This window comes from Morone saxatilis, unplaced genomic scaffold (genome assembly GCF_004916995.1).
Source record: "Morone saxatilis isolate NCDOM2014 unplaced genomic scaffold, NCSU_SB_2.0 Contig24, whole genome shotgun sequence".
In the NCBI taxonomy this organism is placed as follows: Eukaryota; Metazoa; Chordata; class Actinopteri; family Moronidae; genus Morone; species Morone saxatilis.
Window position 1 is genome coordinate 8,438,140 of NW_023339807.1, and position 23,854 is coordinate 8,461,993.

General features: G+C 40.1%; 2 protein-coding genes across 2 annotated transcripts in view; both read left to right on the top strand.

Moving 5' to 3' along the window:
- Positions 1-9,238, top strand: part of LOC118335836 (exostosin-1a-like) — a 34,666-nt gene extending 25,428 nt beyond the window's left edge. The window contains exons 3-11 of the mRNA XM_035672293.1: positions 1,050-1,157; positions 1,690-1,809; positions 4,202-4,334; positions 4,893-5,011; positions 5,599-5,694; positions 6,502-6,591; positions 6,765-6,925; positions 7,036-7,207; positions 8,584-9,238. Of these exons, the coding sequence (XP_035528186.1) occupies positions 1,050-1,157; positions 1,690-1,809; positions 4,202-4,334; positions 4,893-5,011; positions 5,599-5,694; positions 6,502-6,591; positions 6,765-6,925; positions 7,036-7,207; positions 8,584-8,769 (1,185 nt within the window). The 3' untranslated portion in view covers positions 8,770-9,238. The remainder of the gene's footprint in view (positions 1-1,049; positions 1,158-1,689; positions 1,810-4,201; positions 4,335-4,892; positions 5,012-5,598; positions 5,695-6,501; positions 6,592-6,764; positions 6,926-7,035; positions 7,208-8,583) is intronic.
- Positions 9,239-15,332: 6,094 nt separating this feature from the next.
- On the top strand, positions 15,333-23,377 carry LOC118336009 (double-strand-break repair protein rad21 homolog A-like). The gene is made up of 14 exons (XM_035672540.1): positions 15,333-15,485; positions 16,814-17,000; positions 17,388-17,517; positions 17,846-17,945; positions 18,305-18,411; positions 18,619-18,816; positions 18,939-19,064; positions 19,326-19,451; positions 19,941-20,164; positions 20,704-20,857; positions 21,041-21,186; positions 21,599-21,784; positions 22,039-22,122; positions 22,439-23,377. The coding sequence occupies exons 2-14, from the start codon at positions 16,857-16,859 to the stop codon at positions 22,628-22,630; spliced, it is 1,917 nt and encodes a 638-aa protein (XP_035528433.1). The 5' UTR covers positions 15,333-15,485; positions 16,814-16,856; the 3' UTR covers positions 22,631-23,377.
- Positions 23,378-23,854: the final 477 nt, after the last annotated feature.

Sequence of the window (23,854 nt, forward strand, 5' to 3'; positions counted from 1 at the left end):
GGCAGACACTTGAGAATTTTGGGAAGTTGAGGTCAAGGCAGGCTAGCGTGCTGTATCAGTTACATTGACTCAAGTGAGTATTCTTAACAGGCCAGACAGGAAGCAGGGCAGTAGTGAGGACTGGAGCTGTTCAGATGATTAGACTAGAGCTGGGTTGGTCAGGAAGGGATGTTGGCAGGATCAGTTTGTGAAATGCAGGTGTCATGACAAGCAGCAGGCTAGAGTCACATTGAGGTTCTTTCTTACACGTGTGTTTGCAAAATGTAGGGAGTTAATAGGAGTGAGTTTCATTAATGAATGGTTGTTGTAATGTGATGAGTTGGGAGAGGATTGAGCTACAGGAGTCTCTAGTTGATTGCTCTGTGAGAGCAGATAGGTAGGGAAAGCATGGGAGCATTTCAGCAGATTGCTGCCTTTGCTAATGACACTGAGGAGATTAGACGAGCACTGCAGCACTTTGATGCAGGGGGGGGGCCTTCTGCCTGGACGTGCGTGTGCATGTGTAGTGACCAAAGCCAATCAGTGAATGGTCCCCCGTTTAACAGACTATAGAGCCGGTCGCTCCGGCAGGACGCTGCATGTGCTATCCAACTCTTCTAAACAAACACATTGAACTTTCAGCACAAACATGCACACACTGGTTCATACACACACACACACAAACATGGATACATACTTTCATTAATCTCTCAGACACAGTGGTTTAATGTTCAAGTATGTTTTGAATGCTCAGTTTTATGGAGCTGCACTACCTAGTCACTTTGAGAGTTACTCATCAAGGTGCTGCAGTAGTTCTGTACTTAATGGAAATGTGTTGGAGGATGAGTTGCCCCTATTGGTTGAAGTGCCTGCTTTTATTGCTTGGGAAATGGACCTTGTATAGTAATGGCTTTGGTTTGCAGAGCATAAGCCATTTAGTAATTTTTTTTCATTTCTCTCTTGTTTCCAGTCTGTCTCTATTTTATTGCCTGTGGATATACAAACTTAACACATTCATCTCATTAATCAACAGTTTTTTGTGTGTGTGTTTTTATGTATTACTCTTATAGGCAGCTTGTGTGCCAGTGATGCTGAGTAATGGCTGGGAGCTTCCCTTCTCAGAGATCATCGACTGGAACACAGCAGCTGTGATTGGTGATGAAAGGCTGCTATTACAGGTATAAACTTCATACGAGTCTGAAGCTGGGTTTAGTTTTGTCAACACTATAAGTAAAAAGAAAAGTTGATCTCCACACTACTGTCACATTGCCAGTTCCTTTATTAGAATGACTGCATATGTTTTTTTTGACCACAGAAGGTTTTCATCAGGCCTGATCTTTATAAAGGGTTGGCAATGCATCTGCAGTGTGCGCGTGTTCTTTGCGTCCTATTCCAGTCTGCATGTTTGTCACCCAATATGTGTGGAGTCATTAAAGAGTGTGTTTGCCTCTTGTAATCAACATTGCTACATGGTGTTTAAGGACATCATTTATTATTTCTACATAGTGTCCAATGTCTTCTAAACATCCAGTCCAGCTGTATCAGATTTACTTTATATGACAGCTGAGACTCACTCAGTGGATTTATTATAGGCAGTTCTCACAGTTGTTCACGTGCAGTGTGCTGTCACTTAAGGATTAAATTATAGTATCCAGTGTAGACTGCAGGTGCTCATTTAAATATGCTAACATGTGTTCACTTCTGCCTCAGATCCCCTCAACGGTGCGCTCCATCCATCAGGATAAGATCCTGTCCTTGAGACAGCAGACGCAGTTCCTATGGGAGGCTTACTTCAACTCTGTGGAGAAGATCGTACTGACCACACTGGAGGTACACACACGTTCATCTTCATACGTACAATATAGTTGCAGTTGAAAATATCTATATAAGGGGTAAGGGCTATGTAATATTTAATTAATCTTAATCTAATAAATCTCATTGCAATTTTTAAAACTACTGTAAACTGTTGTACTTTCTTACAGATTTTGTAAGTCACTTAATTCTGTTCATACTAGTTATTAACTAGTAAGCCTGTCATAAGTACTGACAGGCTTACAAGTCCACAGTGTGTAGTTGTAGACATAATACCTACAGTAACTACTCCACACTAGATTAAACCAAGAGGGATGATCTATATTGTTAAAATCTGCTGTCATGTTTTTGAGGCTTGGCTTGACTCTCAATCATGTCAGTAGTTTGTTCCTGTCAGAGTCCATTAATCTATATTCTTCCTGGTGAGTAGCAGGCTAGCATACTGCTCTGGAGCTAAAATTACTAACAAGCAAAGACGAGGAGGAATGAAAACGGATAAGGGAGCAAGACGATAAGCAGAATGTGTAAGGCAGGATTTTTCACTGCATTCCAAGTCTGAATGCAATGGAGCTAAATAATGGGTGGTAGTGACAGATAGAGAAGATAAATGTATCAATGATTTGCTTGTAGCTGATGTTTATTTTGTTTGATGAATGTTTAAATCTTGATATTTCATTATAAAGCAACAAATATGAAAAGTACTGCTGACCTTCAGTTGTGTTACATGCAAGCCTTATTGCTGACTGCAGTTTACACCATTAGTTGCTGTCCTCAGATAGGGTTACAGAGGCCTAGTCCCTTGAGGTAGGAAGTCAGGGCACTGGAAAGCAGAGCTGGGATTTCTCTGTCAGCAGGGTAAAGTTACATCCCCAAGAAGCTGATCTTCCATCTGTTTACAATGTCACTATCTTAACTCTGTTTCAACACATGCCATAGTACAAGACCAGTAAGTGTTTTGGCTTATATTAGTGTAAAATTATTTTTACTGTAAACAATATCCTGCAAGAAGTCAGCAGTGTTTACTTTGCTCTGTAGCTACCCCAGAGCTCAGAGAATGCTTAATGTTTTATTAAGGTATCCTCTCACTCTGTAAGATTCTTCTCAAAGCTGGGGTGTAGTGAGAAGCAGTTGATGCTGTGGGCCTATAACGCTCGCTCACACATTGTATGTGATATTGGGCCAAACAAACAGTACACTTGGGAGTTATGGAACAGCTGATGCCAGCCCACTTTATTTTAACTGAAATGTTAATACCGTTTCAGGGGTATCTTGAACATAACAGCATAACTTGAATGGTAAACATTTTGATTACCCATTGTAAAAAGTAAAATGCTAATGAATATAGTGGTTTATGAAGTGAAGACATTTTTGGCTGTAAAATATAAGCCAAAGGAACTGACTGAACTTCTTCATAGCTGCTTGTGTTTTCAGGTAGTTTTGCTCCATTCTCACAGATGACAGACCAAGGGTGATTCAATTAAACCATGCCTACCAACTTAGCCAAGCCAGAGTAATTGCATTTAAGTCATAATTGTCAATTTCAATCGAGTAATATTTGTTTTTTCTTTATATGAACACATTATGTCAAGTCAAAATGAAATTAAAGCAAGCTGATTTGCATTATTGTTACCAAAGTCTTGTTTTCAGCTGATACAACTTGCAACTTCCCTATTCATTTATTTTTATAAGGAAATAGTTGGATAGAATAGATAGAATAGGAAAAGATATTTTGGGATTATATATGTTTAGCCGTTTCTTTCCTAATGAGGGTATTTATGGATGTTAACACTTAAGTTTGTTGTAGTGTTCTAAATGTAGTCGTCTGTGAAGCCTTAATCCAACTAATAAGAAAACTAGAATTGTATATGCGTAATATATCGTATATTGAGGGGGTGTGACTTGTGATACGATTTCATTTAAATGGAGTGACAAATGTAAATAAATATACATAACGAACTAAAATGAGCTCTACAGAAGAAAACAATGGAAGGAGAATTAAATAATAGGATATTAATTTGTTGTTAACAGAACACTGAAAGCACAACCAAAACCACTTTATTTGTAGCCTGCAGGTTTTTTGTTTATTTGAAGTGACTCGCTATTTCAGTTGTTAATTTTAGAGGCACCAGAGTATCTTTTTCCAAGCAGTATATAAAACTGGCATAATTATTGAAGTGGCTTAATTTGAAGTGAATGAGCATGGAAGATCTTGGCTCAAAGCTAATTTATAGACCGCTCAAAGTATACTGTAAATCATACTGTATCTTGGCCTGGGCCTGAGCTTTCTTTCTATGCGTCACAGAGGACCATGGACTGTCATGGACATTTAATTATTATTTACCTGTTTCAATCAATTGACTTTTTTTACAGAAAACATGAATTTGTATCTCTTCACCTCCTATTTATGCAGATCATCCAGGACCGGGTACTGCAGCACACTTCAAGGAGTAACCTCATGTGGAACAGTCTGCCTGGAGGCCTTTTCACCCTGCCTCAGTACTCTACATACCTGGGAGAATTCCCCTTCTACTACGCTAAGCTGGGTCAGTTAATTATTCATGCACATGCTGCTATATGCTAAGACCCACGTTACTGGCACACCCTAAGGTTTGATAGACTGATTTTCATTTTATGCCACAACACAGGAACAGCTGGTGTGTGACAGCTGTTGAATACTCCTAAACTAACACGAGAATCGGTGACATTGCTAAAAGTTATGCAGTATATCTTTATTAATTCAGGATTTGTCACAGAGAAGCTCACCAATTAGACTTGCCATGTTGCCATGTTGTATTTGTACTTGGTTAATTGGCCAGATATGCAGCTTGTTACTGACATTGGGATTTGGTTAACTGGCTCCTTTTCCTTCACAAGCCTAATTAGACCCTTTCAGTTACACTGGATGCCAAGTAAACAGCTGGATGTAAACAAGCACAAACTAAGAGATGCTGAAAGCTGTCAAAAAGGTGCAATTCCGTGTTCAAGTGATAATTCCACACACCTGAACATAATTCGGGAGATCATTCTCGTGCTTGAAATATTACCTTACAGATCTAAATTGCTTCTTTTTTTGACCTTTGATGTGTCCTGGCTGTTTTCAGGTATTAAGCCCTACCCGAAGTTTACAGCGATCATTCACGTGGTGACCCCACTGGTCTCCCAGTCCCAGCCAGTCATGAAGCTGCTTGTAGCTGTGGCCAAATCCCCGTACTGTGCTCAGGTAATTCAAAACCCAACTCACTCACCTCACATCAGATTAAGCTGATCTACATTTACTATTTGGTTCTGACGTGATGTGAATAGACGTTTCATGGAACTATAAATGTTTAGCAAATGAAGACACAGAGTCCATATAGTGTTTTTAAGATGTTAAACGGAAAGCAAAGCAGCTTTGTTGGCTATGTCAGTGTCATTTCTAAGGTTTATCAAATCAGTAAAGTGCTGGTGTTGGCTTAAAACTGCTTTTGAACTTAATTATTTTATTCATGCTGGAGATGAAAGGAGGCTGTCCAAATAATTTCCCAACCTTGCTGCAACAACAGATTCACCCCGACACTACACTCTCTACAGATACTATTATAACACTAATGCACACTGTAGGGAATATAGGACGATCTTCCCTGGATCGTTTCACTGGACATTACTTTACAGTACCCAATATTCTACTATTCTGGCATTTTGCAAATTCACCAAAAAGACTTACATTTTAACATATTTCTCATTGGGTGTGCATACATAGGTATGCAAATGAATATGGTCATGTGTTCACATTGATAACTACCCTTTACCTGTTTTCCATTTGTGCAGGTGATAATTCTGTGGAACTGTGACAAGCCTCTTCCTGCCAAGCACCGCTGGCCTCCCACCTCAGTCCCTGTCATTGTTATAGAGGGCGAAAGCAAGGTAACAAAAAACCCATAGCCTTATACTTCTCTCATTAGGCAATTTTACTGCAGTCATTTCACATTCAGCACTGGAAGCCTTCAGGTCAATTCAATTCAGGATGTAAAATTGCAGGCACCCCAAAGTTTCTTACCAAGTAGTTAAAGTGGTCGTAGTGCATGGTGGATTCTGCTGTGTCCTGCCCATCTCTAGGTGTCTTCAACCAGTACTTTTCTTTTCTTTCAAAACTGGCATTAACAGATATTGAGTTTTGGACTCTTGAAATCTGACATGGTTAAATCAAAGTGTACATGTCTTTTCATCAAGTGTTTATTTAGCCTAGGCCCTATGAATTGAATGGTGATGTGCCCAACAAAGTCATTGCTGTCAGGGGTAAAAATCTAACTGGGATTTAAATCAGCATGCATATTTCTAAAAATGGAAACCACTTTATAAGCACTTGTTATACAGAGTTATTTGCATAGATACATGCCACAAAACAGAGTCTGCAGGGCTCATCAGGAAGGGAAGCACGCTCCACTGCTTGTGGATTTCTATCTGTGATTTTAGCTCATCAGTGAAATGCTGTATTTCTGCTGTCATTGGTGTTATGTCGGCCTGTATATTTGGCTGACTCTGCTTAACGCAGGAAGATGAAACAACTCTGTAGCACAGACAAACATGAAGAAGCTTGTACTCCTGCTTGTCATGCAGATCTACCTTGATTGTGCGTATACGGGCCCTGTTTATACACTGATTTTTGCAGTATTTACACCCTTTTAGCAACCTGTCAACATTTTACGTATGTGTCTGTTTTGCAAATGCCAGGTGATAAGCAGTCGTTTTTTGCCCTACGACACCATCCCCACTGATGCTGTGCTCAGTCTTGATGAGGACACCGTGCTCTCCACTACAGAGGTCAGACTTCCAAAAAACAACAGCAGACATTTGATAATTATATAATCACTATTATGTGTCTATGTATCTTTTCAATAGAGTTCCCTGCAATGATCTCTTCCTGGTTTCTTGGCCTCATGTCTTCTTTCCTTCTTTCTGTCTCTTTGTTTCTCTCTGGTCTCTACATTGTTCAGGTGGACTTTGCCTTCACAGTGTGGCAGAGTTTCCCAGACCGCATTGTTGGTTACCCAGCCCGTAGTCACTTCTGGGATAGCAACAAAGAGAGGTGGGGCTACACTTCCAAATGGACCAACGACTACTCCATGGTGCTGACTGGGGCTGCCATCTATCACAAGTACTGACGCAACTGCTGTCTGCTTCTACTATATTTCACTCCTCTCCAATGACAGTCTGTCAATTCATTTAGTTCAGTACTAACACGTTCACTCTCATGTTCTCCCTTAGATACTACCACTACTTGTACACCACCTACCTTCCAGCCAGTCTGAAGACCATGGTTGACCAGTTGTCAAACTGTGAGGACATTCTGATGAATTTTCTGGTGTCCTCCGTCTCTAAACTACCACCTATCAAGGTCACCCAGAAGAAACAATACAAGGAGACCATGATGGGACAGGTGAGGCAGAATATTTATCCTGGCCATGCCGATTCGAACCATGCCGTGCTGATTTGCATTTCCATTACCACTTTTAATGTGGCCAGTTATGCCAAACTGCCGAGATGGACCTTGTCTGGGGTAGTGCCAAAGCACGGCCAACCCACTACGATCCCCCATTATTCCCTCTAAATACATGCAAGACTCAACTCCTGTCTGTACGGGAGAGCAGAGAGACAAACATTTTTAAAAGTCTCAGTGTTTGAGCGTTCAGCTCTCAGTACTTTTGTAGCTTCTGACTGAATCTCCTTGGTTTTAAGTTTTGTTTCTCTGTTCCCTCTCAGCCGTATATGAGTCTTGTTAAGTTACTGCTGATGAAAACCAAAATAACCGCAGACTTTTATTGTGAAGAATTTATAGGAAGTGAAATGTGTTTTATCCCCGGAGCGGAGCTTAGTTAGCGGCCCCCTTTTCATTCAATCTTGAGCTCTCTCGACCATTGTGGATCTCTCTGCCTGTAAATACACAACTTGAAGCAGGTAGCCCTGTTGTGGAAATACAAATCCCTGCTATGCTGTGATGGTGCGCCAAGTCAGAGTCCAGCCAGGCCAGCACATGTGTATGGAAAAACGCCATATATTATCATTGAGGCTGCATAGGTGGCCCTATTCCAGAGCAATATAATGAATAATGCATGATAGCAAAGAGGTCTTGATATTTTAAGTTGTCTTCCATATGCACAGTAAAAAAAACAAAGTAGTAAGAATGTCTCTACTTGTAAAAGGTAGCACTATGTCTGCAGTAAAACCAGTTGCAAATTAAGAAGAAGATTAACTTAATTTATCCTAAATACGTTTTTTTTTTTTCTTTACACACACAGGAGCAAAATACAATCACACACACACAAGGCTTCCAACTACATCAACAACCTAGACTCGTGAAGTAGCTACTCATATCATAAGCTCAGGAGAAAACACTCCTGACAGTAGCAATATCTAGAATCCTCTTTTAAACACCTGCCTCAGAGCTGTAGATGCCCACATAATCATTTGTTGTTCCTAATGATGCTCAGTATTGAACAGACAGAGACCCATGTTCTTCCTGATTATTGTAGAGGCTGGTAGGCTGTAGACATAGCGTACCACTTAAACCCTAATAGCGGTGGCTGTTAAAATAGAACATCAGTCTTTTGTAAATTGAATTGAAATTAAAGTGAATTGAAATTGGTTTTCTTGCAATATGGCCTTCAATAAAAAACAAAAAACCTTATGAATAATTACAATACGTTCTGAAAGGTCACAGTAATTTGTGATGCATTATTCATTCTGTCGTTCTCTTTCTTCATGTCTGTATCTCTCCCCCTCTCTCCCCATCCTATCACCACGTCTCACCCCCAGAGCTCCCGGGCTTCTCGCTGGGCTGACCCGGACCATTTTGCCCAGCGTCAGACCTGCATGAACAAGTTTGCCAGCTGGTTTGGCACAATGCCCCTGGTCCATTCTCAGATGAGGCTGGACCCAGTCCTGTTCAAAGACCAGGTGTCCATACTGCGGAAGAAGTACAGGGACATCGAGAGGCTATAACCCTCCAGAGCCCCCCGCTCAATGAACAGAACAAAGACAGAGCGAGGGGGCGGACACATGGAGAAACTCAGAGCCTTTCCATGATTCCATGGATGGATCAGTGGAGAAACAAACATGATCGGGTACAGGGGGAGAGAAGGAAAATAAACTAGAACAGCTGTGGAGGACACCACATTCACTGGTCTCTTCGGTTGTATCCTCCTCCATTTATCCTTTCTACCCTTTCTCCTATGTGTATTGGGGGATAGCTGAGCACACAGGTCCCACTATATACACTTTGACTACAACCAACTGAAGGACACCTGAGGACTTAAAAACTTTGAACTGAAGTGGTCAAAGTCATGGAGTTGTTGAATATCATAGCTTGCTGCTTCAGTGTCCCAACAGTGGCAAACCACCAACTCCAACCCGCTGAAAAAGACTGCTCCGCTCTGTACATTCTGCACAGATTCCTGAAAGTTTTTGCTGACAAAATATTAATGATAATTGTGACTATGAAGAGGATAACACTATTTTGGGATTGTGTTTAGCTATTTTTTTTATACAGTGAATGAATGGCCAGCACTACTCTCTGTATTGTCTTAATATAAACCAATAGCAGGGTGGGTGAAGAGAGGAATGACAACCCCTCGACCACAGAACTGAGTTATGATCGTTGATCTGATATTCACAGTGCCTCAAGTTTATCTAATGGCGTTTGGATCTGGGAGTGAGAAAAAGACAAAATGAGCACCTTGATCTTGCTGCTTTTTTGATTTTATTTTATGATTTTGGATTGGAATATGGATCTTCAGGTCAGCATTCACATTTTTCCTCACTAATTATAATGGAAATGGAAAATTATTTTGTGCCATTTTTAACTTTTTGTTTTCGTACACTACTAGCTAGATTTGAATAGATTTGCTATGTGGGGATGGATATCCATAGGAACTAAATAGAAATTCAGACAAAAGTCAATGAAATTCTCTTTTTTCATTTTAGACAGAAATTCTTCTACATTACTTTTTTTTTTGGTAAAGACTTATATGACAAGCTAGAATTGGTACTTGAATGTGTGCTGGCCTGAAGAACAATAGATAATCATTAGAATTGCCTTGGTTAAGGGAGGCTGAGCTTGCCAACTGAGCCAACCAATGGTCTGTTTGAAACACAAACCACTGTGAAAACTAGAGAATAGATCTTTTTTGGCTTGGTTAGCGAGGGATATTTATTATACGCTTATTGTCTCTATGCCATAGACCCAATTTCATTTTGTCCAGTGACAGGTTTGGCAGTAGCCCTGGCTGACAAGTACTTGACGTGGGCTAATACTGCTTTCATCATGTAGCGTCAAGCAGTCAGAGTTGGCATCATATTAAATATATTTTTTGTTATAAACAAATGTGACCAGATGGGCAAAAATCTGTGGTGCTGTTTAAAGTTATAGGGGAGAAATTGACACCTTTGGGGAGATATGCTCTATTAAGTAATTATTCTCATTTGTGGTATTTCTTCAACATAAATACATGATAATTGGTAATGGTAATTAGAATCCTTTCAATTTCCAGTATATGTGCAGATTGTCACTTTGATAAACACAGATTTAAACAGCCATTCAGCTTTGAGGCTAAATGTAAAACCCGGATGTTCAAGTATGTTCCATAATTTCAGCATTTTTCACAAATAACATCTTGATCCGTTTTTATGTTATTTTTCACAATTTGAGACATGGATCTCGTCCGTATGATTGCCACGTGTCAGTGGAACATGAAATTGGGTTTTTGCAGATGGATCAATAGGCCAAATGACTAGTCACTACAAGTGTTTGGGTCCATTCACGTCAGTCAACAGTCACGCTTCATTTTAGTTCTTCCTTGATATGTCATATCAGGTTCTCCGAAAATGTTAATTTAATGAGTCTAGAATGTGTACCTGCGATTTTAAAATCACTGTGCATCATCAACTCAAAGTTTACCTGTCCATGAAGTATCCTGTAAAGCCAGCAACACTAATATAGGAATCTAATCACACCTGCCCTGATGCCTCCTTTGGTAGCTCCAGCTTCAGTTTTGTGAAAGATAAATGATCATTTTGCTAAGCTTCTCCATTCTGTACCTTTCACCCCAATGTGTGCCAATAGATCAAATCTATTTTTGTTTTTATAATTTTTCATCTGATATGAGGAGTGCCATGCATTCCCATATTTATTTGGTTGATTAGAAGTACATCCTGTCAGTATAAGATTAAGTGTGTGAGAAAGAGAGGGAGACAGGAAGGAAAGGGTGTATGCGTGAGAGACTGAGAAATCAGCAGAGAAGGGTTCTGCATGGTATTTTACATTTCTGAGAATGTGATATGAGCTTGACAGCAAATAAACAATCCTGGTATTACTGAAACACAGTGCTATCAAGACAACTGAATATGGTCGTAAAGAGAATCACATTTCAGAAATGAACTTGGTGCAATATTCAAGACGACAGTTTCTCTATCTTTTTCTTTTTTCTTTCCTGATGTTGTTTCAGAGGGCAGGGGGTTATATATTGATGTGCCTTCAGAAGAAATACGCTTTAGTTTTTTTTCCCATCTGCCTTGTGCATGGAGCAAGTCCCTGTTTTCATTTCATAGTAGGTTGTTTTTTCTTTATCAATATCCAGTAACACATAATGGCTTCCTAAATGATATTGTTTAACACTGGAGTGCTACTAAGACTTATCACCACACATCTGATTCTGACATTCCTGCCTTTTCTGTTGTAGGAACTTTTTTTTACGCGTACTGCCTTGTATTACTATACTTGTGAGGGCACAATAGAGGACCCCTCTTCCTTGTTATCACAAGTATAGTAATACATGTAACACACACATAATTCTCCCATAAACAGTATTTATAAAACAGGATTTTGTCTCCACTGAATCTCTACTGGCTTCCTTTACCTTCTTCTGTAACTGCAGACCTAATTTTATAGAAATTAAAATGGAAAGATAGAGGAAAAATCACAGTTTTGTAAAAGAATTTTATAAAAACAATACAAAAAAATCAATGAATAAAATGTTTGATATAAATTGACTGTCTTTTGTGTTTTTTTTTTCGTCTGACCCTTTATATTTCTTGTGAATGAAATGTTTTGGTGGTCTGCCTGTCTTTCCAAAATAATATTGGATAATACTATATTACTTATATACTAGTTACATATTTAAAATCTACAGTGTGCTATAAAAGACATACTCAACTGGATACACAAACAGTAGTTGCTTTTTCCCCATTTTACCATGTCATCCCCCTTCCTCTCTGACCTGCTGGCAACCCATTTTCAGGCTTCCCAAACATATTTTGCATGTTGGGTTTATGCACTGTGCCCGCTGAGGGAGAGCCAAACTAAATAATACCTTTAGCTTCCTCCTTGTGTGTGTGTGAACCTCATTCTATGCCAAGAAACTGCTGTGTTTATATAAATCTGTGTCAGGATGATTGGTTTAGACACGCTGCATAAATAACAGCATCTATCCAGGATGATCCCATGGTGCATGAGAGCTGCCAACTCAGCTGGAGCAACAGCTACAGGAGAGACCACTACCCCCAAAACACACACACACACACACACACCAAACTGGGCTAAACTCGTAAAGCAAAAAAGATGTTACGTATGTACAAACTGGGCCAGTGCCTACACAGGGTAAATTATCTAGTGACACACCAAAAGGAAAACCATTTGAACAGTTACACCAAGACCACATCCACGTCCAGTCACGTCTGGGGACCAAAACAGAAAAAAAAAAACAAGAGATCCAGATGTGTAGGTGCTTTGTTGCATGGAGTGAGGAATAAGTGATTTTCAATAAAAGCAAGATGAAACTTCACTATACTGCGGGGCCTATCCAATGCCAAAAGTCTGCTTGTGTGATTTAATGGTATGCTAATCAATCTAACGTCTCCTAATCCTACTGATGAGATGTGTATCTGGAGTGGAGATGGCTCTCAGCATGCATGCCCTTCCCTACTGCTGGTTGCAGCATGTTTCAATTTCATTTGGTCTCACTGATTGCTATAGATTTGCTGCCTTGGTATGTGGGAAATGTTGTCAGTATCGTGGCATCTGTCTATTAGACTCCACTTTATTTTGAACATTGCAACTAAAAACACACCACATGTTTCTCTGATGGTTGTTGGAATGGAGTTTCTTCTCCTTATTGCCAGTGTTAATGGCTCATCGGGGTAAAAATAATGATGAGAAATAAAAAGAAACCCATCACGAATTAAATCTGATAATATGTACCGATAACTTTTAATAAGAATGAAAATAAAAATAACAAACAGAATTTGAAGACTACATTTGCAGTGAGAGTACAACTGAATGTCACACAGTGCCTAATGGAAAAGCAGTTTTGTTACAGAAGAGTAGAAGGGGCTCCCTGTGGGCGACATAATTGAATACATTAAGATTAGGCACATTATGGCACTATTAGCCAGAAACAATTCATTTTACAGGATTAAAGGAATATAATTCTTCAATCAGTATTCGCCTAGATAAAAATCTGTCTCTACTTTTAGCCCACTTCTCCTCTGAGCCTGTGTGTGTGTGTGTGTGTGTGCATGTAAGAATACTTCAGTGAGAGTTTTATTTCATACAGCTGTGCTGATAATAATATACCCCTGTTTTGGTATGTAGAGATAAACAGATGTTCGGGCTTTGTGACTCATACCTTGTATGTGACCAAATTGGCTAATCTAAAGCAGGAAAGTATCAGTATAGAAGAGATTTCTCTGAGGCTGTTTAGAAGTATATGTTGATGATAACAACAGAAAGCAATCAGCCATCTATCTGGATAAAATTATCTTGTTTAACAGATGGCAGCCCAAAACTGTGTCACCATCTAGACATGGTTGTGCTGCATTGTGTTAAAATGAGTCACATACCAATTTTAGTGTATGCTGCACAAGACATTAGAGTGCTATAAAAATAGCGTGATTTAATATGATCATAAATCAGGGATGTACATTGGAAATCTACATCCAGTTTTCATTATACTATTCATAGCTTTCAATTGTTGAACAGATCAATAATTGATTAATCTCACAGTGAGCCTGTTTGTGCAATGATGAAATGTGCTGAGAGTGATAATCTGATTTTGGAGCATACATTTAAATCCATTTAGGGAATGAATTCCTCACTTAAAAGTGAGAAATGCTTACTGACAGTGTTATTATCATGTGATTATCACGCAGCTCAAATGCCCTGTGACCTTACCTCGTTTTCCATCTGTATATTGTTACTGGTTGTTCACTGAATTTGACTTCAATTTATTTGAACAAACAATGCTGATAATAAAAACTAAATGTAACATTACTCCAATGCTGTGTGAGCACTACCTCAGCCTTCCTTATATAGTGACACGGAGCCCTGCTGCTACTAAATCATCAACATGCTCAATTGGCAGCAGTTCTACTGCAACAGATGCTGCGGCCTATGAGACAAATCCGCTTTACTGCATATCAATTTTGCAATTTGATTGTAGATGAGTCTGTCTCTCTGTCCAGCTTGTTTCTCCTCATCTCTGTATCTAATATACTGTTTGAAAAATTGTTTCTGTAGTTTGCACGGATGTGCCGTTCCCCACTGAGTATAGTGTTCAAAGGACTGATTTTTTTAGTAGTTCAGTATTTCATCCTTGTGTAAATTTTATGTAACCTATTATTTTTTCTCTTTTCTCTACATTTTTCTTTAAATTTACTTTAATTGATGGTGTCACTGGTGTCCCAGTAAGCATGCAAGTAAGACAGCATGCACAATAGCAGGGCCTGCAACCAAGACCCTTATATGGAACCCAGTAACGAATGCTATTGAAGGTCCAGCGATTAACATTTAGAATGATCTATTGAGAGAAATAGGTTTTCATTTGTGTATTTTCACCTGAAAATAAGAAAAGTGTCTACGTTACCTTAGAATGAGCTGTTTTTCTCTACAGAGGGAGTGGGTTTCGCAAGTTTCACAAGTATCACTGTACTTTCTCCCACATGCTCAGAAGGCTGAGCTGTATTCGAATGGTTGCAATCTGCAACTTCACCGCTAGATGCCACTGAATCCTACACTTTAATGTCACCTGTGCTTTTCCTACTATGACATGTCAAAATGTGAAAAAAAAAAGGTCTAGTGGGAGACCACAGTTCGACAGCGTTGTACAGGATGTGAGTCACAATGGGCCCGGGTCACTACCAGTGTTACAACATGAAATCTGTTGTTTTCAAAAGATTAGGATGGGACAGTTGGGGATGGGAGCGGAGTACAGACACCAATACCATTGGAGTGCACACACTTAGCACTGTACTGGACAACCCCAGTGGGACGTGAACCCCTAACAAAAAATGGAATTAACATTATACAACCACAATGTAATATCAATAATGATAAATGTATTTGATTCATTATAATTTTTCATAATCATATGTATTGGCCAAGCACCTTCCATGTCTCTGGTGAGCCTAATATACTGTTAATGGGTAAGCACTGTGCCACAGCGCCCCCTAACACCGCTCGGTGCTCACAGCGGACTGTCGCTCGGCCTCAGACTCCTCCTCCGCCATTTTTGACTGTAAACATCCTGCCGATTTTAAAAGGACAGCGGTGAGCGGGAGGAAGGCGACTGGCGCCATCTTGGCTGTTTTAATGAGTACAACAGGGGAGAATTCGCTGGGAGAAATAACATAATCATTGGGATTTCACTGTAAAAGGGGCACTGTCGGTAAGTGTGGTTGCAGCGGAAATATTTTCGCGTTGTTTTGTGCCTTTTTAAGAGAGGAAATAAGCATGCACGTTTGTGTTTATTTGACGCGGCCTTCGTTGTACAGGGAGCCGTTAGCGACCAGCTAACGATACAGTTGTGCTGCTAGAGGGAAAAAAGTAGGAGCAGGTTTTAATGAGCGCCTCGTTCATGTGCTCTTCACTTTCTTCTCGTGGACGAACTGTATTTTTGTCCGCCGATTTTAAAAAAGCAATAATTTTACTTCAACGAAGTAACATCGGTATAAAGCGTTGTGCTACATTAACGCACAGCATACGATTTCATTGCTCCTTTTGTAGTTAGCTGGCGGCTAATTTAGTTCGTCCCACTTGATGGCGCCGACTATTTACTGGCGATCCCCCTTGGCGCTTTTAACGTATAGCACTGTATTGAATGAGCACATTAACCACGCAGATATTACTTTCAGGTAACTTGTGTTATTTAAGAATGAATGATTCATTGACGCAGAGGAACAGGCAGACATGTGCATTTCCTATGTTTGTGTCCCTGACTGGGAAATAGGCGGAACTTCAGTCAAGTCAGCGCTTGTTTTGATGAAATCTCGTTTTCTATATATCGTGCCCTGCTTCTGTATTTTACTATCAAATAGTATCATTAGCGGTTCAAGGTGGTTAAAATAAACAAAACAGCAAACAAACGAAGCGCTTTGAGAGAGCCTGGTCGTTTTTTAGGGTCAACGTTATGCGTTAGCTAATAAGGCTTCGGCATAAGATTAAGATTAGCTTGCGTTAGCGCAAAGGACCATAAAAAATTTCCTTGACAGACAGCAGCCCCTCATCTATAATCCCAAGGCTAATAATAATATTAAATATTCAGTATTAATATAACAGTCCCGAGGGAAAATTGGCTTAACGTTCCCATCTTTGCAATGGTGTTTCCTGCCTTGGTAAGAAGGGGGAAATGGTCCATAGTGAAAATAAATACATTTAAAAAAAAGATACATCTAACTGTAAATATGTTATATATTTTTTTGAGAAGATCTACATTTAAAAAAAAAAACCGTTTTTTTTAATTTATTTTAAATGTGCTCTATGAAGTTTTTAAGCACAATATAAAGTCAGGATTGGTGGCTGGTATCTTTCACAGCTTTAGTCAAAACGTCCCTTTTCTTTGTTTCGTCACATACCATAAATAGCCGGAGATGTTGAGAATTGTTTATCAAACAAATCACTGATGTGTGCGGGTAGCTTGTGCCTTGTGTTTTGTATCCTGACCTGTGTTTAGAATCGCTTCTCCATACACATAAATGAATCAATCATGTTTTCCAGGTAAACCATACCTGTGAGTGTGTGAGCCAGGGGAACCAGGGCAATGTTCTACGCCCACTTTGTCCTCAGCAAACGTGGGCCGCTGGCCAAGATCTGGCTAGCGGCCCATTGGGACAAGAAGCTGACCAAGGCCCACGTGTTTGAATGCAACTTGGAGAGCAGCGTGGAAAGCATCATCTCACCCAAGGTAACAAGACAAAAGTCCATTGTGGTTGTTCTGCCGCAAGCCGTGTGTTCACTCTGTAGGGTTGAGTGTTGCTCAGATTCTGAGTTGTTGCATGGCTTTGTCCCTTTATTGTTGCCTCCCAATAATTGTAAGCAGGATTATTTAAATTGACAAAAATAATGAAAACACATTAGAGCAACATTCATTAAAACGAGAAATTGCAGTGTTTTCTTAAAATGGTTTATTTTGACTGTGTCTTTACTCTGACGTTTGGCACTACCTGATTGCTGTACAATGTTAGTCGGCAACGATGACACAGTTCAGTCTTTGTATAAGAAAAATCTGCTTCGCAAACACAACTTTTCTTTGGTTTTTCATGGTATTGGTTCCTTTTTTTTTTTATCTTAGGTGAAGATGGCATTGCGTACATCTGGCCACCTGCTCCTTGGAGTGGTGAGAATCTACCACAGGAAGGCCAAGTACCTGCTTGCTGACTGTAATGAAGCCTTCATCAAGATCAAAATGGCTTTTAGGCCAGGTAAGGAGGAATAATGAGCCAAATTGGTACTGCAGCAAAGTACATACTGTAATTTTCCTTCTCAGAAAGGAGTTTGTGCAGTTTCCTTCACTGAAACAGACAAGCCTGAGGCCAAAACAGAAAAGCAACAGGAGTGAATCTTTAACCAGCAGGGATGTATGAGACTGTAAAGATAAACCACTTAAACATTTTTCTGAATCAGTATTCCCAAACAACAAAGTATTTTAAATGGTTGCAGTGGTACTCTAGTTATGGTTATGTATTGTGAGGCATAGGGCCATTGGGTTAAAGTTGTGTTATAACAACATTGCCACTTGTATGTATTCAGGTGTGGTGGATCTTCCTGAGGAGAACAGAGAAGCAGCCTACAATGCCATCACCTTACCTGAAGAGTTTCATGACTTTGACCAGCCACTTCCTGATCTGGAGTAAGTTATTTACATTTACTGCTCTCACGTAGGCCTGCACAATGAATTGAAATATTATTCAAATCGCAAAGTGCAATATCCAAATTACAAAGCTGTCATTTTTTTGACTATATTACAATGAAGTACTGTAGTGCTGCAGAAATGCCCTGGCCTGCACATCCTAAGATTGAAGAAAACGTGTTTGTTTGATACAGACCCCATCACCGTGAATTAATAGTCTTTTGATTGGAAATCCATCTTTTGTTTTAAATACTTTCATCAGCTGAAAGATTGATTGTTTCATACTGCGTCATTCAAGCACTAACTGTTCAAGCACCTCCCTGATGTGTTTTCTTTGTGTGTGTGCTTTATTCAAACAGTGACATAGATGTGGCCCAGCAGTTCACCCTGAACCAGAGCAGAGTAGAAGAGATCACCATGAGGGAAGATGTTGGCAACCTCAGCCTCCTGCAGGACAATGACTTTGGTAAGACATTATTCATACTATGAATATATGAATAGGTTGAGCTGTTACCGTGTAACTGTAAATTTCCACTTGAGTGTGTCATGCTGCAGAATCATTTTAGATGGTATAGATTTTAGATACATTCTGTTAGAATAATAGAATTGTTGTGTGAAACAAAAAAAGTGACACTCTTCATATTTTATAATAACGATCTGCTGTACTCTCCAGCTGACTTTGGTATGGATGACCGAGAGATGATGCGTGACGCCAGCACATTTGAGGAGGATATCATACACGGTGCCACAGCCTCTAACCTTTTGCTAGAGGCCGAGCCTGGCCCAGCTAATCTCCCTGATAAGTCCAACCACATGGAATATGATGACTTTGGGGATGGCTCCATGGGTAACAGTGATGGGGGAATGCTGGGTGAGCAGTTTTATCTATTTAATAGCACAGCTTAGACTGTATTGTAAAGCTGTTCTGTGAGATATTTATGATGAAGTGATTAAAAAATGATTGTCAAGTGAATCCTATTTGTTATCTCCTAGTTGATAAGCTACTGAGCTCTGAAGACGGAGGTGGTATTTTTGATGACCCACCGGCCATCACAGAAAGTGTCATGATGCCTCCAGATCACGGAGACGATGAAGACGACTTTGACAACCTTCAGTCACGTAAGTAAAGCAAGGCTCTTTTGTCGTTTTGCAAAGCATATGAAATAGGAAATTGTGACTTAGACACTGTCTCTATTACGCTCTAATAGAGTTGTGAGGTTTCTATTAAGTACACTTATGTGAAGAGAACAGTCTTGCCTGCGTGTTTAATTGATCAGCTGAAAAAGCTGCTTAGTCATGTGCCGTTATTAGTGGAGTGCACATTGTGTCACTACTTGTCTGTTTGAGGGAAATTGCAACCTAATTTAATTTTGTGTGTAGCGGGTCCAGACAGCCCAGACTCCGGTCCAGCAGAGCCACTGCCAGCAATGGCTGACCAGACAGAACAGACCACTCTGGTTCACAATGAGGAGGAGGCCTTTGCCCTGGAGCCCATTGACATCACTGGTAAGACCCTACCTTACCTTTCTGTAGAATTTTAAAAGGCTGTATTCAAAAATACATTTCTATTTTTGTCTTGAATTCTATATTGAATTATTTTTATATTATTCTTCTTTGCAGCATTTAGCAGTCTTTTGAAATTATTCATCTAAATGCTTAATTATTTCTGTTAAATGTTTCTGAGCAAAGGCAGCAATTCATAGGAAATGGTGCTTTTACACATTTGACTGTGCATGTTGAATGCTACGACTACGATTGGCTAATATGCCAATATGTGTACAATAGAAATTTTTGTCAACTAGTAAAGATTGTGCTATACCTTTCACTACCTTGTATTGAGCAGTTGCAGGCAATATTACAAATAAAAAAAAAATAAAAAATTAAAAACCACGAGCAACACAGCATTGACATACAGCTGATCTATGGAGCCCTCGTGCTTAGCATTATTGGTCAACCGTAGCATACGTACTGAAACGTTTTTCTTCACGTCTCCAGTAAAAGAGACCAAGGCAAAGCGCAAGAGGAAGCTGATTGTGGACAGTGTGAAGGAGCTGGACAGTAAGACCATCAGGGCCCAGCTGTCTGACTACTCGGACATTGTCACCACTCTGGACCTCGCCCCTCCCACTAAGAAGCTTATGATGTGGAAGGAGACTGGAGGAGTGGAGAAGCTTTTCTCTCTGCCTGCTCAACCCCTCTGGAATGCCAGGCTTCTCAAGGTAACACATGTTCTATCTGCATGCGTTTGTGGATAAATATGTACACGTGTCCATTCGCGACTATTTGAGGAAATACTGAAACTGTCAGCCGTCTGCCGGAAATCACTTACAAAACAATATCACCACTTGGGGAACGCTAATGAGCAAGCCACACCTGAGGTCTGATTCTCCGAGTCAAACAGACACTGTTCTAATAGAAAAGGGGAAAGTCGATTTATAATATTGTATCTTTCATTGACATTCTGTTCAGGTTGTGGGAATTTAAAATGAGAACAATGAAGGAACAGGAGGTGGAGAAAGTGATTGGTTTTGTCTGTCGTCTTTTTCCCTATCCTTTCACACCCACACGTTACCCATCCAGAATACCTAATGAAAGTGTGTGTTGATGCATAATTTAGCAGCCCCCTTTTCTTTTTGTCTAGCATCAGTTCTTGCTAGCCGTCCCTAGATTTTTATTGTACTACTGACTTAGCATAAAGTTTGTATTTTTGAAAACTAGAACTTCCCTTAAAGTTTAACTTTAAATTCTCTGCTGTTAGATGTTCACACGCTGCCTGACACCTCTGGTGCCAGACGAGCTGAGGAAGAGGAGAAAGGGCGGCGAAGCAGACAGCCTGGATGAGTTCCTCAAAGAGCTGGAGAACCCAGAGGTGCCTAGAGAGGAGGTCATGAGTCAGCACAGAGATGTTATTGGTAAGTCTTGCTGGAAGAGAGGAGAGGAGGTCAAATCCCAGTGCAGACATGTCATTAGTTTTGTGTGAGGGGGGAAAAAACTGATGGCAGAAATCCTAACTAAGACGCCATCAGTTGCTGAAGGACGGTTCACTTTGACATTTCTTGACATTCTGTTAACAATCTCCCTTATCCGACCCTCAGACCAGACTATCATGGAGGAGCCCAGCATGCTGGCAGCCTCTGCAATGGAGGGCAGCAGGACGACCCTGGATGAGACCGTCATGCCTCCTCCATCCACCCCCCGTGGTGTCAAACGCAAGACCCTCGACAAAGAGGGAACCCTTTCTGTGAGTACATGTCACCTTTTCTCTGTCAAAACACTGGAGTTATCCCTCAGCGTTTGATGTGGAGGTGGTCAAATGTAGACATTAAAAGGTTTCGTGAAAGGCCTCTGATGGATTATTTCAGCGCTTAAGCATTTAAACCATAATACATTGGTAATACAAATTGGTTGGCATTTGTTATACAGCTTGCTGTTCCAGACCGCTTGTGATTATTTCATTTTAATCAGCTCACGTTGGTGTTATCTGTTATCTAATGGAAATATTACACCAGATGAGGACTTTTGTATTTGGAATTTTTCTGAAGCAAACTTTGGAAACAACAATCAAATGGCATAAACATGAAACAATTAATTCAGTCAACTGCATTGTGTCCTAACTTGGTTCTTCCATATGCACCCTGTTTTCCCTTTTTCAGATGGCTCCCCTGGAGCAGCAGCAGCCACAGCTGGCTGACCGCTCAGTCTTGTCTCAGAGGTTAGACATGCCTCAGGTGGATCTGCCCCCTGAGGAGAGCAGCCTCAACCTCACCCAGCTTGTCCCTGAGCTTGACCTGCTTGGTGACAAGGGCAAAGACAAGAAGGATGATAGTGATGAAGAAGAGGTAAGGGGGGGGTGGTGGGGGTGGTGGTGGCTTTCTCTGGTAAACTGGTAGTCATTTAATAAATACTAAAGTACTATAAAAGAAATCAGAAAACAGACTAAGAAGACATAGCAAAGGTATTGGGTAACATTTCTGGTAAACTGTTTTGCAGTTTATAGGAAATGCCTCTGTGGATACGAGCTTTTATTGATTGTATGTGTTGCTGTGTGAGTCTGGGTCACTTGATGCTGATCACTGTTGTCTGTGGTTCTCAGGACGAAGAAGGTCAGGGTGGAGACCAAGATCAGGAGGAGAAGAGATGGAACAAGAGAACCCAGCAGATGCTGCATGGGCTCCAGGTACAAAAAAGCTATCACTGTGTTCAAATCATTTTGAAAACAGATTTTAAGTAGACGGAAACAGTTGTTATAGTATTTTTATTTGGTTGTGTAAAGTTTGAATTATGTGTGCAGATTTCATTTGGTTTCATTTTCAATTTTGTTTATTTGCCATGTGCTAAATAGTTTTTGGTGTTTTAATCAGAAAAGCATTGTCTTTGGGGAACCCGGCTTCCTTGCCTAGTGTTTCTTTTACTCTTGTGATGAAAGGAGGGGAAAGATGAGCATCACTTGCATGTTATGACACTCTGACACTCGTGTGCTTCTGTCCCCATAGCGCGTCATGGCTAAGACAGGCGCAGACTCAATCAGCCTGCTTGAATTGTGCCGGAACAACAACAAGAAGCAGGCAGCTGCCAAGTTTTACAGTTTCCTGGTCCTCAAGAAGCAACAAGCCATCGAGGTCACCCAGTCTGAGCCCTACAGCGACATCATCGCCACCGCTGGACCAAGATTCCACCTTATTTAGACATTGGAAGAACAGACAAACACTGCTTGCAACAGACATACTTTTTTAATTACTCAACTTTTTGCCTTTTTATTTTGTTTTCCTGTCAGCCCATTTTTTTCTGGGGAGGGGGTGGGGATAGTGGGGAACGGGTTGTAAACTTTTTAAAAGATTTTACTGTATCATGCAGTATTCATTTGGTTCAAACGGAGTGAGGAAGAATGTTTAACAGTTATATTTATAAAGCAACCTTTTTCAGTCACCAATTTGTAAGCTCTGCTTCATTATGTTTTTTAAATTAAATTTCCATTGTCTGCTCATTCCATATGTTTTGTACCATTGCCCCTCTCACACCTGAAATATTGCAGATTTTAGATAAAGAGCCCCTGTATTTTCACAAGGAATCACGTATTGACTCTGTACATGTTCTGGAAAGGTACTGTTTTATTTCTCAGAAGTGTAACCTCTCCCACCGTCTCCTTGTTGCACTTGTTCTTCCATAAACAAAATGAATCTGTCAAAAATTGGTGAATCTTACCTGGCATTAAATATCATGTTTCAGATGTATAATTCAGGCAGTTTATCAAGTTTTATGTAATATGTTTTGTACCTTTTTACGTTTATGCTTATTCACCTTTTTGCATCATGTAACTAGGTAATGTACTTGTTACAGTTAAGTTCAGTATCCCACCTTTTTAGTATTCGGGTAACTTCTAGTTGTGATACATCTGTAAAGATTTGAAATAAAGTGTTTTAAGTACTTGGTAACTGGATATTATTTATTCATTTATAGTGCCACTTTAACTAATGGTCTTTATAAAGCTAGATATGAAGATAAATACATCCAAAGAAACAATCAAAAGTCTCTATATATCTATATATTTATCTATACTTGATAACATGACTGACCCTGTGATGTATAGCGATCCTTACTGTAATTATTCCAATGCTAGTAGCAGTAATAATAATGGTGGTCAGGCTGTATTTGCAGCTCCCATTGCGCAGTGCTGCTGAAAAGGGCATAGATTCTGCAGGTGTACTAAGAGTTCTCAGTCATTTTAGAAAATGCTTTTTATGCTCACCAGTGGTGGTGGTAGTCGCAGTTCGGGTTCACCTTGAATTCAGTCGAAGCGCAGTGAGGGCATAGAGGAGTGTTTAGAGTCCACTTGCTGCCCAGACAGTTACGCATCTGTATAATACAAAAAAGTCTCAGAGATAGATGGATAGATAGATGGATAGATGGAT